Raw genomic sequence first — 17281 nt, forward strand, 5'->3', positions numbered from 1 at the left:
TGAATTGATTTGAATTACTGTTGTTTTTCTTCGATTTGATCTCACCACACATTTAAGGGATCGCCGATCACGATCATTCAGGATTTTTTTCCGGCCACATTTCTTCCTTGAAGATGATTGGTCCCAACTATCCTTCCAGTTTTTAATAATGCGTTGGACAGTTCTTAACCCACTTTTAGTATTTTCTGCAATCTTTTTAGATGTTTTCTCTGCTTGATGCATGCCAATGATTTGACCCTTCTCAAACAGACTAACATCTTTTCCACGACCACGGGATGTGTCTTTCGACATGGTTGTTTAGGAAATTAGAAGCAAGTCATTGCACCAGTTGGGGTTAAATAACTTGTTGCCAGCTGAAAGATAATCGCCCATGCAGTAATTATCCAATAGGAGGCTCGTACCTATTTTGCTTAGTTGAATCCAGGTGGCGACTTTTTTTTTTGGCCAGGCAGTCTATATATAGACACACACACACATCTGACACAATGATAGAAAAAAAAAAAAATCTCCTTTCTCACCCTTTTGGAAAAGCTTGTAATCTCATTCAGACAATAGCTGGCTATATTAAGCTTACATACAAAGGGCAAAATAATTTTTTCTCAGGACTAGTGAAAAATTTCCAATTACAATTTAACCATTTTATGTCACTCAGGTTCATATAAAAGATCACACCTACAGCAGGAACAAAAAAGAGAGGGACACTGCAGGAAACAGCCAGATGCAATGCAAAACAATAAAGCAGAACACTGTACCAGCAGAACACATACAGTGATACAATACCACACAGTAAGATGAAATATAATGAGATACAAAATAATTCCAATGCATATACTGAATATACATACATATTCAAACCGTGGAATAAATATCTTGAAGAAATAGACCACTGCACAGAACTCTATGATCTGTTATTAAATACTGCATTACAGCACTTTATATTACACTTCCATAAAATGCAATACAATTTAGTGCAACGCGTGGTACTTATGATGCAATGTCTATAATGACATGCCAAACAACAAAATACACAGCAATGCACTATGGTGCAGCATGGTATTCCATAATAAATATATGGTTACACATTTTGCCATATAAATAGTCCCCATGGTGAAGAGGTTGTTTCCCTGATGCCATTTTTTGGCCCCGATACCAATATCTGCTATCTACCTTTGTGAAGCAGGAAAAAGACTAATACAAAGTGAATCCAGTAGAATTGTTTTTTTGCTTACCTGGAATGGGTGACAATAGTTGAATAAACCTTTGGGTCTCAAAAAAGTAATGGTGCCCTATTTGTTGGAATACGCCGATACCGATAACACCATTTTAGTGCTGGATCGGGGTCCGCCCGATACTGGTATCGGTATCGGTGCAACACTAGAAGAGGTTAAAGTCTATTAATGTGATGCTGGAGACCAAGGGTTCCATCAGGAAGGAAATCCAGTGTAAAAACTTTTGCAAGTCTTAGAGCCAGTTGTAATGAGTTGCTGTGGAGGAGGTGAAAGGAAATAAACAATACTAATGTAAGGTAATGTAAAATTAAACACTATGATACTATGTGATACAGTTTTGTAAGACATGATACTGACAATGTGATTAAGATTTGTAATACACAATATTTTATGTTGTGAACAGTGTTGGTCACTACTGGATAAATGACTTTATTTTGTTTGGTAACAGAGTAATCGAATTACTTTTATTTTCAGGAATGTTACTTAAATTATAAAATGCTACAGTTGTATTTAAAGTTACAATAACAAGGAAGTAAGTTAAACTATATATCATCAAAATAATGGCATAGTTAACGTTCTATAATAAATAGTTACTTTGGTAGGGCTGTGACTGAGTTATTTACAAAGTTACTTATTGGAAAAAGTAACTTGTAACTGGCTGTTGCACTGTATATATATATGTGATAAAATACGCTATCAATCTCTACTTGGATTTTTTTCTTATCTAAATTAAGTGCTGTTTTCACAAAGGATTAATACAGAGAACACAAAATACATTTTACAACAGAAACATGATCCATCAATACAAGAAATATTCCAAATTCCCTATTAAAGAGAGAAAAAGAGCATGGTTCAAGAAGAGTTAATATAAAAAAAATGTCATTGCATGGATCTACTTTACTATAAGTCTTGAGAGAAATATAGCCTTACACAACTCATTCAACCTAAATCAAAGGTCTTTATTGCACAAGGATTCAAGTACACACATCCAGTTCAAAAAGGGTAGTCCCTGAATACACCCAATCCAATTCTGTCTTTACTTTGTAACCGATTAGTAGTGCTACGACTTTTATCATTAAATTTAGACCTACCATAATTCACTGCATAATATGTGCATAGATACAAACTCTTCACTGTTTTTTTGACTCCATAAGAAATAAAAATTATTATATTTATCCTGTTTGTGACTGCCTTTATCAAACCGTTCATTACAACCTAACAACACGTGCACACAGGAGATGATTTATCTTGTCAATATCCCACTGAGCTACATCCTGACTCTGACTATCTAAGTAATATAATCTAATTTGACTGTGATTATTCTGGCTTCCCTCCAAGTTATACAAACCTTATCAGTTGTATTTAGCACAGCATTTATCCCATAGAAGCTAATGGAGCCATGCTGTCACAGGACTCTGGATGCTCCAGATGCCTCTTTAGCCCTGCTTCCTCTAATAATAATCCCTGGCTACAGAAGGGGACATTGTTGGTTTCCTGCCAATTTTTTTATTCGAGAAATAAATAAAAAAACTGTTTAGTTCATAAGTCTCATAGCCCACACTAAGACTAGAATAAAAACACAGAAACAAAAAAATAATGTTTAGATAGTTCTTTTAACGCTGACCTGGATAATCTTGAATTCTTCTGGAATGTTTAGGTGTGTGTATGTCAAAGTACTGCATCCTTTCTGCAGACCTCCCCTGAACTCTTCTGTCCCAAAGATCGCACCAGAGATTTAGACGCCATCTATCAAGTCATCCAGAGCGCAAAGACGTTTATCTACATTTCTGTGACCGATTATCTCCCTTTGTTAGAAAGGAGTTCCAGAGGAACTTTTGTCACAAGGTGTGTAAACTTGGAAAAGCTTTGAAATTCAGATTATTATCTTATTTTTTTTTTTTTTTAGTAGTTATGAATCCGGTTTGTGTTTGAGCATCTTCTTTAAAACACATAGGTTATTAGATGACTTATTCGAGGGATGATTTGTTTCCAAAACTGTCTGCAGATACTGGTCAACTATCGATGAACTGATCAGAGAAGCTGTGATGCTCCGGAGAGTCAAGGTCCGCCTGCTCATAAGCTTCTGGAAGAAAACTCATCCCCTTACCTTTAATTTCGTGACCTCACTGAAATCTCTCTGCATGCAGCTTCACAACTGTTCCCTGGAGGTGGTAGGTGTATGCAGGTGTATGCTGCAACCTATTCATTCTACCTTTTTTTCCCCCATTTTTCCTTGACTGAATAAAATTCAGATTTATTTCTCGTAATCACAGAAGTTTTTCAGCCACAAGGAGCAGAATGATGACTTTCAACTGGGACTCAATCATAACAAGTACATGGTGACCGACAATGCTGTATACCTTGGTAGGTTATGTGAAAGATTTTTTTTTGTGTGGATACTACTTGTAAATCAACTGCAAAACATTATATATAGAGAGGGGAATAGCGTACTAAAACATTTCAGACGGGTCTTAATCATGTAGTTGCATGTTCTCCCTGTGCATGTTTTGGTTCTCTCCTGGTATTTTTGCTTCCCCTGACATTCCTAAAACATGACTGTTAAGTTAATTTGCATTGCTAAAGTTTTCCTTAGTTGTGTGTGCATTGTTGTGTGTCTCTGCATTGCGCTGCAACAGTCAAGGGTGCACCCCGCGTAACACCCATAGACCGCTGGAAATAGGCACTGCCCCCACCACAACCCTTAATAAATAATTGTGGATGATTGTAAAAAAAAAAAAAATGCAAAACAAAACTTCTGTTGGTTTGAATTATCACCTTAAACCCCTATAAAACTCCATAAAATATGTGAAAATGTGGAAAAGTTCAAGCTATAAAATTACAATCGCTCTATAATGTGTTTACAGTTTGTAAGCTTTCAAATCTTTTCTTTACATATCCTACAAAAATGTATACTGATTATTTCATAAATCAGTATGGGGGATTTGAAACAGCCTGGAGCAGGCAAAACACCTGAGATATAGGGTATGAATTTTAACAAGAGATACATTAAAGTATTAATGAATCTATGTAAAATATACACATTTTTTCTCATGTTGTAAAAAGAACATTTTTATTATAACAAGAAATATTACAGATAAGCTAACTTATATATTACAGATAAGCTACTTAAGCTAAATCTCCCCTCCATTTCATCCACAGGAAACCATGACTGGGTCGGGAGCGACTTTGCAATAAATGCAGGAGTTGGACTGGTTGTCAGAATGAAGGACAGTGCCAAAGACAGAGGAGCCACAATCCTAGAACATATTAAATCTTCATTTGAGAGAGACTGGAAATCACGTTATGCAAAGAACCAACCAAGGAGCAAAGATCAGCAGGGAAAATACAAACTCTTGCAGTGGTCTAAAAATCACTGGGAAACCAAGGAGGAGCATGAGTGGAACGAACCTTTATAAGTTAAGAATGTGCAATTAAACACATTCAGTTAAATGCTGTATATGCTGAGCACTGCAGAATTAAAATGTACATGTACACTTATGGAAGTGTAAATCCATACTAATAGACCTTATTGTAACTTTGTTACATTAATGTAAAACATTCAATCAAAATGTATCTTTGACACAGCTGCAAAATGCAAGAGTGGCAGCTAATGTACTCAGTGAGTTATAAGCTGGGATGTTAGCATGTACTTCTGCATGATGGATGCAATCAATATTCAACTGCACAACAGTATATATGCAAGCAACATCATAAGAAGAATGTGTGCTGTTTCTAAAGCCCAGTAAACTGACCAACTATATTCGATTTTCCTTAACGATCCATCATTTCCTTTCATTTTGTTTAGGTTTATACAGTTACACTGTTTGGGTGACCAAAGAATTAATCCTTTTTAATTTCACATCATGTAACCTCTAGGTGTAACCCATTGCATCCCTTAAATGACATCCACAGACTGACATGATTATTTCATACCATGAGAACCATCAGAATGAAAAAGGTTTCCCTTTGTCTGTCTTTTTTGTTGTTTGTTTGTTTGGGGATGGCAGAAAACAAACATTGGGTTGAGGGGTAATACATTTTTTCACATATTATTGATGCACAATATCATATGCATGCGATCAGCATTGGCTGATATTAGCTTTAGAGCTAATTTGCTGATATTGATCCCTCCACCAGTACAATCCATTAATATATAATGCGCAGTTTGGGTGACAAACAATTGAGCGTTATGCCAGTGGGTCACATGCACACAACTAACTGTCACAAATTTCAGAAACAGATAGCTGAACTGGTATTTGCAATGACTGCACAGGACAGGAAAGAAGGGAGAAAACCACATATTGTCTGTAAGTATGGGAATAAACTGTGTCGGTTGTTGGCTAATTAAATTGTAAAATACATAAGACAGCGAAAATTCCATGATAGTGCATATTGTGTCAAAATACCATTGGCTTTCATTTTAAAAACAGGACATGAAATAATAAGAATTTCTGTAGTTATGCATAATCTGAAATGTTGGTTTAAAAGAATGCATACGATAGGATGGTTTTAAGGGCCCTTGACTAAGGGGTGGGGCAAAAGAAGTAGAAAATATTCGCCCCGCTATATTTTTTTATTATAAAAAGAAAATCCAATCTAATTTTTCAGAAGTAAACAGTGAAACAAAGCATGAATATGTTGACACCACGTTTGTCGTAGTGATAATGAAAGCTTGTAAATAAGCAGCAGTGTGGTAAAAACATAAAAATGCAGCCATGTTTTCAAAAGGAATGGAAAGGAAGGAGAAAGAAGAGAGACGGAGAAGGCATCCGATACCCTGACCCAATTTTCCCCCCTCTCGTTTTAGTCAGAAGTGTTTCTTAACTAAATAACTCAAATTAGCAATAGATTATTAATCTGTTGAGTAAAATAATATAGCTATCTGCTGGATACAACTACGTAGTTATTCTTCCTAACTGGCAGTGGGGAATCACATCAGTAAAGATGTTGTCTGAAACAGAGCATGATTGCAAGTTTTTCATTATTATTTTGTTGTCTTTCATTTTTAGATTTCAAAAAAAAAAAAACAAGAATAAACCAAGAATTAAAGAACCCGGTGGGGGGCCGGAAAAAAAAAAAAAGAAAAACCAACCGAAAAATGAACCTTAACAAACAAAACAAAAAAGAAAGAAAAAACAAAAGCCCCAAAAGGCCAAAAACAAGGAAAACCCAAGAAGGGGTTAACAAAAAAATTAAAATAAAAAAAACGGCCCTCCCCCAACCCCAACAAAAAAAAAAAAGAATCCCCCCCCGCAGTGGGGCGAGCATATCAATGTCTTTCACGAGGCCCCAAATTCCTGGTGGCCCCCTGATTAGAAGCAAGGAACAATACCAAGAAGAGACAGTTGTAGGACAAGGCTTAATGGCTCCCCCTTTACAATCTGCATTATGGTACTCAGTATTTTGTGATATATGATTAATATTTAAGCAAAAAGTTTACAATATACTATACACCAGATACATACAAAGTATATATTAACATTAAAACACTAGTTGTGTGGTTTCTAATTGTGGTCACAAGATGGTGCCATCGTTTCACCAAACCACAGCCCCTTGCAGCAAAAGTTTGCTGCAGTAATTTCCTTTTTCCTTCACAGTGATTAATGTGGACCACTAAGAAACATCATAATAATATTTCTCTCCTGTCTGTTTGGATAACAGATTGGTTGTTTTGACGAGTGGGTTGGTCTCCATGGTAACAGATAAACGACCAGCTCGCTCTAACAGCACTTTTGCCGTAGAAACTTAAAAACAAAGAGGATAAATTTTTATTATATACATATACATTTTTTTATTTGTAATAGTTTTGCTATTTTAGTTGCTGTCCGGTTGTTTAAATATCGTTGACATATCAGTGCGGATTGTCCCGGTGTGACGGTGAGGAGGGTCGGGAGGGGGAGGAGAGGGGAGGATACAGACGGCAGATGCCTTTGCAGCAATCTGGCAGGAAGGATGTCTGTTTGTGTCTGGTTGTTTGTTTGGGATCAAATGCGCAAACCTTTATTATATATTAGTTATGATAAGAAAAATGCAACTCGTATGTTTCCCAAATGACATGGAGGGAACGACTCCAAATAAGCGTCGCAATCTAGATTGAAAGGAGCTGGACTTCCTGTTGGGATAAAACACAAGCTTTTTGGGACGATGGAGAGTGGAGTTTTCCTGGCTTCCTTGGATCAATTCATGCTGAGCCCCCTTGTCACTTGGGTAAGTAGCAATATAAAAAATTTTTTTTTTTCAGATAAAAAATATTAATTTGTAAATGGATATTATGAATGCTTTACTCTAATACTTTGATTTTGCCTATAAATCAAACATAAACATTATGAATAAATTATTTCATCTAATTATTGTCAGAACATTGAGGTAATGTATTTATATGAGCTGCATAATAATACAATAAATATATCATAAGTTTTTGAGTAACCAAGAAACCTTAAAATCTAGTTTAAACTTTATAAAAAGTTTATATAGTTTATATCCAGATTTAGTTAAATTATTTAAAAACTATAATATTTACGATTTATGCTGTGCCCCTTTGGCTAAAAAGCAGATTTAGTTTTGGCAGCTTCTATTATCTCTTTATAAATCACATATAGGCTACATACATTTTCAAATATATCAACTTGATAAATAATATCTGTGCACTGCAGACTGAAAGATGCAGGGGGGCAAACCCTGATTGCTCTATTTAGTTTTAATTGTGCATAAAATAATTTAAGCATATGATAATAATATGACAATAATATTCACTCAAAAATACTTAGCAAGCCAACATTGAAGACAAATAAAATCAAATAAAACCACACAAATAAAAAGGGAAGAAATCTGAATTGAGCTACTCTAAATATACAATGTATTCCTGTTGTGTTTTCTTTTAAGGAACTGTGGACATTGGATGTATACAACACTCTGATTAGGTTTAACATCATGATCAGCATTGGCACCCTGGCCTATGGTTGGTTATACAGCTCGATATTCAGCAAACGAGTTCACATTCTGACAGCGTTGTATCAGAACCAGCATTCACTTACACACTCTAGATTCTGGCTATCATGAAGCACAAAGTCATCTCTCAAGCTTTAAAGGTCTGCTTGGGCTGAGCGGCCATCCTCGTCTGCCTGAGACTGAATCGCTGGTATATCTTAATTTATATGACATAGTTTGGTGTGCTTCCATCAATACAGGACAACATGAGCAAGAAACATGCTTGAAGCTTCGACCTTAGTTGGCAAGGATTATTTCATACTCTCTGTCCCTAAGGTCTCTTCTGGGCTATGAAGTGTTATATTTTCCTGTGCATTAAATAAACTACAAAATGTTCAGTTCCTTAAATGTTTAGGAACTAGCTATCTTCAATATGTTCCTGGTCCTATTATTAAAATGGTTACATATTTTTCATTTAGACCTGCTTTTAGCCTGGATGTTTTTTCCAGCATGTTTCAATAGTTACTCTGTCTTGATTATTGCATATCAAATGTTTTAAACATTAAAAACTTTTTTTTGTGCTTCTCCTGCCTGTCTCGAGATAAAAATGCATTTTCAATAAGATCTTTGAGCTCAAAGAGTCTTTTCTGTTCGATAAAAGTTATAAAAATTACATAAATAATATCTTCATTAAGTTGTCTGAACTACAGGAAATCATACTAAGGACCTGACCATACATGTCAGCCTTTTCTCCTCACATGCATCGGTGGGCCTTAGCGATCTAAGAAAGTTTGGCCAATTTACCTTCAGTCTTTCTGTGGTCTTTTATGTTAGATTGACCAGAGCAGACTGAGATCTCCCCAATCAACCAAACTTGCTTAAGTATTCACGTTTTCTTATTTGCCCCAAAAAATGGCACCCCAAAGTCACCATAAAATAAACTCTGTTGCTACTTAGGTCCCCCAAACCATCATGAGCCTCAGATAAACATGTGAGCCTATTGATAATGATAATAGATTTTACATTTTATTTACTAGAGTTTCTAGCAAGGTTTTGAGTTTGAGCCCCGACAGAGGGGTCTTTCTGCATAGAGTTACCGGTAGCAAATTCTCCCACAGCATAGGCCGGTTTTCTCCAGGTACTTATTGGTTCTGTCTGCTAGATGGGGCCAAGAATCTATCAGAGATCTTTATTAAACTGCTGTTAGTAAAGCTGATGTTTTTAACAGGAATAGAGCCCCCATGTGATTTTTTCCTGAGTCCCCACACAACCTTAATCCAGCACTGTGCTGCCACTTATAAATAATAAAGGATCAATTATTTAAAAAAAATAATCGTTCCCATTTCTGGTCCAGTCTTCTCCTCTCTTGCCCAATGATGAGAGACATAATACTGCCTGTGTTAGAGGGATTGGGTCTGCTCGGTAGAATGTTGCCACTGCTCTTATCGGATTGTCTTGGCCTGATATCCTGTTATGTTGGATGTCCCCTTGAATCAAATTTGTTCTAATCAGATACTGGAGTTTGACAATCTGAACTTTTTCAGCTGGATACGGTAGCCTAGATCAATGAATCAGAGAAGCTGGCTGGGAGACAGACAGTGCATCCGAACCGTGATCTCTCCTTCTGCAGGGCTGACAGCATACAACCATGAAAGAAAAGAAGGGATACATATAAAGGGAATATATTCCATTTGGATTTACTTGAAAATCCAGGAGAATGTATTTTTTTCATTTACAAGAAAAAGATAGAAGGCTCTAATCGCTCTGCTTAAATGTTATCTTAACTGTGGTGAAGCAGTTTAGAATTCGTAATTCATTTTTCATTGTCAACTATGGAGTCTCCTAAAGGTATAGGGGAGGATGTTCTTTTTCGGGTTCGATCATTAAAATTAGTGGTCCCCCTAATTGTCAATCATTCTGGTGATATGTTTATGTAAGGCCGTCCTACGTGCTTGTTCCCATTTTCTCTTACCGGTGGTGAGTCTGACATGGTGGAAAAATTGCAAATCTTTTGGAAAGTAAGCTTGTATGAGCGATGCAAACAGCTATTTTTAACCAGAGCGTGCACAAGGAGAAATGGCCTCCTTCATGCTCTCGCACGTGTTTAACAGGCGTTCCCTCTTGGGAGAGGGTATAGAGTTGTGCATGAGCATTTTTATTTAAGAAAAGGAGAGGGCGGGCCGTTTTAAAAATCACCTGAAAATGTTAAGATAGAGAGATACAGCTATCAGTGGTCATTCTAGTATGATTGATTGGTCTAAACTGACTAATATTTCCTGTGGTATAATTTATTTCATAGGCAATACAAAACAGCAAAAGATATTATACCCATTGTAAGCAATGATCCAAATATAATAATTTTTTTATGCACCTTTTCGGTTATGCAGTTTCAACTCAGAACAATTGATTACGTCTAAAAAAAAATAGCAAATTGTTACACTATTTTTACTGGTTTAAAGGTAATCAAGTATTTTTTATGCAAGTTTGGGGTTCAAAAAATTGTCTTAGAGCTTCTGTATCGTTGTTTTGTGAGCAGGTGAAGACATTTATTCCATCTGATGAGGGCATCCACTTGGACTTTTCTGACCTACTGGATGGAGTCATTTTGAACAAGATAATGGCTAAAATGTAAGTCATCTTATGAATGTCAATACCGTACATTTTCAAACTGGTAGCATCGTAAACATGTGCGTGAAATGGTGTACCTTTTCAGCATTGTAGATGTTTAGGCTAGGAAATGTAGCCTAATTCAGTTACTGATCATTCTGCATGCTGACATCGACAGTACTGGTATTGTCCATCTGCAGAAATAAAGATGATCTTTGTTGTCAGCAACAGACTTTAAATATAACTTCCGTATTACCTACACATCAGTGTTTCTCTGAAAAAGTTAGAAATAGAATAAAAGTAATCACACTGGCTGCAGAAAAACAAACTAATTAGATCTGCCAAAACATAACGGACATCATTCACACTGTCAAGATGCTACTTAAGAGATTATGATTTACTGGCCTTCTGTTCTGGCAGTTTTACCCTCATCTTTTATCAAAAGCCCTAACTGACAGGGTTCATGTGTTTAGCCTTCATGTCTGAGCAAAGTAACGACTCAAAGAGAAAAAGAAGACTCCAGTCTGAATGTTGGGTGCTGCTCCTGATGACCTCACACTCCACTCATACCATTTTGCCAGCATTCATCCCACTCAACCCCCCTCATTGTCCAACCGCTTCTAGTGTAAAAAACAATGTTGCAAGGAAGGGAGGGGATGAGGCGGGATAATCCCTCGGATTGGGAGACCCTTTTGGGATTAGGACCTGCAGTTTAGTAGCAGTGGGACACAGATGGGAGAGAAGGGTCCAGCTAGAGGAAAGACAGTGTGAAATGCAAGGTAAGCAGCCCAGGCATGAACATACTGCTCTGCAAGAAAACTGTGATTCCAAATGACATGTTTTTGATCTTTAAGGATTCATGCTTTCATTAACTCAACTGGAAGCTTCTCAATACTCAATCCAGTATCACCAATTGCTAAACAGCAAATTCAGTGTGTGATGAAACATCTCCATTAGGCTCAAAACCACCCCAGTCGATGATGTCACACAAGCTAAAGTTGGGAATGAATGGGGACCTTAGTCATGTTTTTATGGAAGGCTTGACGCATAACAGCCTGCATTGTGCTTTTTTTCTGTTTGCAAACAGCAGATACTTTATCTCACTCAAAATTTTTTGCTTCATATCTTTCTATTTTCAGAAATCCTTCAGCTGCACATCAGTCAGCAAATAAAGTCTGCAGAGATCCAGGTCAGAGGATCCAGAACCTGAACTGCCTTGTCCAACAAATCAGGGGCTATTATCTGGTGAGCTTTTAGATGTCTCCTGGTACCTTTTCTCTGTTACAAATGATATAAAGAATGTTATCTCGTAACATTTTTCTGAATCGGATCCTTACATGTCTCCAGTGCTATTCCAGCTTTGCATTGGGGTGCCAGTTTTGTGGCTGTCTGGCCCAAATGGGCATGTTAAATGCTGTGTAATCGTCCCAGAAGATGGTTACAACACAGCAGTAAGATGAACAGCATACAGCTGTAGACTGATAGAGCTTTGAAGGCACACACAAAAATCTAAAAGATTGCAGTAATCCTGAAATCTTGAACTGCCTGAGTAATTAATTACAACCTAGACGTAGAATTAAACCTTTTTAGACACCTGTTTTAAAATGAGTTTGTGAATAATCTTGCTCTGGCACTCTTTTTATGTTCTCTCTGTGCATGCATGGGTTCTCTCCGATTCTTCTGTTTCCTCCCACAGTTAAAAATATGACTGTTAGGTTTAAATTGTTGTAGAACTGTATATTGACTAGGAGTGTCTTGATCCAATATTAATATCATATATCGTTGGGACATTAACCAGAAACCTAAATATTGGGTTACATCAGTCGGCATCATATCGGGTCAATATGAGTATCAGCAAATTTTCAAAGCTGCAACATTTGTGATGCATCAGAACTGAAACAGTTGTAACATTATAACCAGAAGGTTGACCTGAAATATTATTAAATATATCTCAAATTAAGCTCATACTTAGGTCAAAAGCAACGCAGTGTTGCTTTAAAGACTAAATAAAACCGCATCTTGCATTAAAAAAACAATTTTGTTCCTCTTTGAAAAGCCTTTGGTATTCTTGCCTTACCCTGGTCAGCAGTTATTTGGGCTGTTTGCAAAATGAGCTAACTATAGAGAAAGGCAATTTTCTGCAGTGCTGCACCAGAAAAAAAAACAATGCTAGACTAACTTTGAAAGATATTTATTAGTTTGGTTTCTGCATTCATGTGAACCAAAAATATTGAATAATTCATCTAAATGTCTAGAAATTGATCAAACCTGGCTTTCCTAAGACAAAATGCATCCTGTTTTAAAGTCTCTATCTTCTCCATCATTTTCTTTTCTTTTCTTTTTTGCAGGATCATCTGAAACAGTTAATCATGATTCCTTTGCCAGACGTATTGCTGCTTGGCAGGACTCCCTATTGTGGTAGGCTTCTTAAAGACTCCTCACAAATTTTATGTTCTTCATATTCTGTTGGACCTTTGCAACATGGGTGGGATCTCAGTACCCCCTCTTTGTTTTACTGATGCTCAACACAAAAGATAACCTTGGGCTGCAAGCTGGATAGTCACAAGATCTGAGTTTTCAGTCTCACAACTAATCAGAAATGATAACACAGAACTCAACGTTATCATATAACTCAATTTGGAGAATTTTTTTTTAAACAAGGTCATGCAATGAAATCATTGTATTTTTTGTTCTTAAAAGATGTATGTAACATTAAAACAGAATGTCCCTGCAGTGAACGGTAATTAATAGGACTCTGGCTGCAGAGAATTGTAAAACCACAGCAGTCAATATTTTTCCTTCCAGAACCATTTTATTCAATTGCACAATCAGTCTAATAAGTGCACTGGCTTGTTATAGCAAGAGTCTGGAAAATATTGACCCATATTCACCAGCCCAATCTCTACTCAGATGAACTCCATGGTAGAAATCTTTCCTACATGATCTGTAGAGGATTCAAACCGGATCATTTACTTTTTTTTTTTTACTCTATGCAGAACAAAGTTTGGAAGAAATGAAGAAGCTTCTGCTGTTACTGTTGGGTTGTGCAGTTCAGGTAATTTTGCTGTGGACACATTGGTACCTATGTCCTGTGTGTCATGATAAAGTCCTTTAGGAACTTAGTTCTTATTTCTTTGTTTGCAGTGTGAGAAAAAGGAGGAGTACATCGAGAGGATCCAGACACTTGACTTTGATACGAAAGCTGCAATAGCTGCACATATTCAGGAGGTATCGGATATTTACTCCTTCTTGTCTTAATCCATGTTGTCTATTTCTCGCTTCTCTTACTGACTGTTCCTCTCTTGATGAAAAGCTGACCCACAGTCAGGAAAATGTGCTGGATCTGCAGTGGCTGGAGACCGGTGACGTTCAGCCAGAGGAGATGGAAACTGTTCTTAGGAACTTGACAACACACCTTCACTGCGTTCTGGACCAAAGAGACAACCATCTGGAGGTACAGCTTTACTTCAATGTTTTCTCTATAAGTTACTCTATATCGCTTTGTAAAGATGCACAGAAGAATCAGGCAGTGACAAAGTAAATTTTAGTTTGACCGACACTGCGATTAGAATGTCTATTTGGATCCTAAAAAACAGATTTTTTTCCTATCAACCTGAATGACAAAATGCTGGTAGCCTTTGGGAAATATTATGAGTTAAAGTTAGTTAGAAAAAAACAGCAAAAGTCTTCTACAGACATATAGGGACTGATTTTCATAAGTTTTGCATGTCTTAAAAAGGTGAAAATGTGTCTGTAGATGCAGAGCAGATCTTCAAAGAATGGGATGTGTGTTTGCTTTTTGGCAGACTCCACCTGTAAAGCAGTGGCTGGAGTCCAGTCCCTTCGTCAACATGCAGATGATATTCTAATGACCAAACCACGCAAATCCATATCTATCTATTAAATTAAACACACATTCCCATAGGGGAAAAAACTTTTATGCTGTTCAAGAGATTTTTAACCTTAATTAAACTTATTATCCAAATAGAATGAATACATCTGGTCATATTGATTGTGCTCATTCTAAACAACACCCACTCTAGAATTTTACACTGCTCAAAAAAACTAAAGGGAACACTCAAATAAATGAGCCTAGATCTGAATCAATGACATATTCTCATTGAATACTTTGTTCTGTACAAAGTTTAATGTGCTGACAACAAAATGACACAATAATCATCATTTTGGAAATCATATTTACATTAATCAATGGATGGATTTGGGGTCACACACAAAATTGTCTGTGACCTCCATGTGTCTGTATGACCTCCATACACAACGCTTGGGCATGCTCCTGATGAGGTGATGGATGGTCTCCTGAGGGATCTCCTCCGATCTGGACTAAAGCTAAACCCTGTACAGTCTGTGGTCTAATATGACATTGGTCTATAGATCTAGACATGATGTCCCAGATGTGTTCAATCGGATTTAGGTCTGGGGAACGGACGGGCCAGTCCATAGCTTCAATGCCTTCATCTTTCAAGAACTGCTGACACACTCTAGCCACATGAGGTCTATCATTGTCCTTTAGGCGGAATCCAGGGTCTGAGGATCTCATCGCTGTAGCTAATGGCAGTCATTCTACCTCTTGCGAGCTCACGGAGGGCTGTGCAGCCCTCCAAAGAAATGCCACCCCACACCATTACTGACCCACTGCCAAACTAGTCACGCTGAAGGATGTTGCAGACAGCAGATCACTCTCCACAGTGTCTCCAGACTCTGTCATGTCTGTCACATGTGCTGAGTGTAAACCTGCTTTGATCTGGGAAGCACACTGGGTGCTAGTGGTGAATTTGTCAATCCTGGTGTTCTCTGGCAAATGACAAGCGTACTGCAGGGTGTTAGGCTGTGAGCAAAACCCCGATCTGTGGACATCAGGCCCTCATACTATCTTTATGGAGTTGGTTTCTAACCGTTTGAGCAGACGAATGCACATTTGTTGCCTGCTGGATTTTGCAGGGCTCTGACAGTGCTCCTCCTGTTCCTCCTTTAACAAAGGCTTAGGTAGCAGTCCTGTTGCTACGTTGTTGCCCTCCTCCAGCCTCTTCTATGTCTCCTATGTCTCCTGTTTCCTCGTTGCACCTTCAGCCTCTGGACACTACGCTGACAGTCACAGCAAACCTTCTAGCAACAGCTAGCATTGACATGCCACCCTGTAGGAGCTGCACTACCTGAGGCACATTTGTGGGTTGTAGAGTCTGTCTCATGCTACCACGAGTGTGAAAGCACCACTAACATTCAAAAGTGACCCAAATTCATCAACCAGAAAGTATAGGTACTGAGAAGTGGTCTGTCCTCCCCACCTGCAGAACCACTCCTTCAATGAGTGTATCTTGCTAGTTGCCAATAATTCCACCTGTTGTCTATTCCATTTGCACAACATGTAAAATTGACTGTCAATCAGTGTTACATCCTAAGTGATTATCACCTTCTCTACTTTTCCATAAATGGTTAGTACCCCTTTGCTGCAAGAAGAATAATGATACATTTTCTGAATGCTCTTAAAACCCAAAATACAAAATTAGCATGAAATTACTAATTCTTTATCAACTTTTCTATATAACTTAAAGGTACATATATTTAACAAACAGTTGAAAACTGAGGTGCAATGTTTTTTAACAGCCCGATTTCTATTCCATTCATCTCTGCAGGCAATAGTGGAACTAATGCAGGAAAGAGAAGGAACTGTTACCTTGCTCAGCAGCCCATCCAGCCCGCAGTCTGCAAGCTGTTCCCCAAGCATTCAGCAGCAGCAGACAGGGATGCAGCACCTGGCAGTGGAGCTGGCTGACTCTAAGGCAAAGATCAGACGACTTAGACAAGAAGTGTAAGTAAGCCAGAGGTTGAAAAATTAAAGATCTATTTTGACATAAATAACTCTTAATATAAGGATTCTAAACAGCTGAACCAGAACAAGAGAGAGGCAGTTTTAGAACTGTGTTTAGAGGCCACTCTGTCTGTTACAGATTTGTTTTTATTACAACAAATACAGAATTAAACTGTAAAAAAATAAATAAATAAGTTCTGCACTTTCCATTAATAAATTAAAAAAATCTCCACCCCAGTTTTCAGTCAGTTAGATTTAGCTCATTCAGATAAACAAATGAATAAAGATTAAAAATAAAAATAAAAACTATAATGTCTCATAACATAGAACAACTGGAAAAGAGGAAACTATTCCCACTAAATGAAACTTCTAAATTTTTTGGAGCTAACTGGGTTTTAGCAGTGTGCACAGGTGGTTAACAATATTAGTAGTGGAACTGAAGAGGCGCTCTTAGGGGCTGTTTCACCTGCATGAATTAGACAGATGAAAATCACTTGGAAAATTTTTAATCAAATCACCTGCAAATCACCCAATCTTAGTACAGTGTAGACTGGAACTAAAAGACCTGAGTGGGCTGGGAGGTTGATACACTGACAACAAATCTGTGATGTATAGAGGTGCTGATCCATTCGATGATTTATAGACTAATAGAAGGATTTTAAAGACTATTCTCTGAGCTACAGGGTGTAAG

At 37.4% G+C, this 17281-nt stretch overlaps 2 protein-coding genes across 4 annotated transcripts in view; both read left to right on the forward strand.

Annotated features, from left to right (window-relative positions):
- LOC107089086 (inactive phospholipase D5-like) overlaps positions 1–5085 on the forward strand; it is a 30142-nt gene extending 25057 nt beyond the window's left edge. For 2 of the 3 annotated variants that reach the window (XM_015381642.1, XM_015381645.1), the window contains exons 7-10: positions 2923–3074; positions 3235–3400; positions 3503–3593; positions 4389–5085. In XM_015381642.1, coding sequence (XP_015237128.1) covers positions 2923–3074; positions 3235–3400; positions 3503–3593; positions 4389–4645 — 666 coding nt within the window. In that variant the 3' untranslated portion in view covers positions 4646–5085. The remainder of the gene's footprint in view (positions 1–2922; positions 3075–3234; positions 3401–3502; positions 3594–4388) is intronic. The other variant, XM_015381644.1, reaches the window with a different exon arrangement.
- A 2142-nt stretch (positions 5086–7227) lies between these two features.
- Positions 7228–17281, forward strand: part of LOC107089090 (girdin-like) — a 32508-nt gene continuing 22454 nt past the window's right edge. Inside the window, exons 1-8 of the mRNA XM_015381649.1 lie at positions 7228–7436; positions 10693–10784; positions 11903–12008; positions 13112–13181; positions 13760–13818; positions 13908–13991; positions 14077–14217; positions 16415–16590. Of these exons, the coding sequence (XP_015237135.1) occupies positions 7374–7436; positions 10693–10784; positions 11903–12008; positions 13112–13181; positions 13760–13818; positions 13908–13991; positions 14077–14217; positions 16415–16590 (791 nt within the window). The 5' untranslated portion in view covers positions 7228–7373. The remainder of the gene's footprint in view (positions 7437–10692; positions 10785–11902; positions 12009–13111; positions 13182–13759; positions 13819–13907; positions 13992–14076; positions 14218–16414; positions 16591–17281) is intronic.

Source organism: Cyprinodon variegatus, unplaced genomic scaffold (assembly GCF_000732505.1).
Source record: "Cyprinodon variegatus isolate N-32 unplaced genomic scaffold, C_variegatus-1.0 Scaffold238, whole genome shotgun sequence".
NCBI lineage: Eukaryota > Metazoa > Chordata > Actinopteri > Cyprinodontiformes > Cyprinodontidae > Cyprinodon > Cyprinodon variegatus.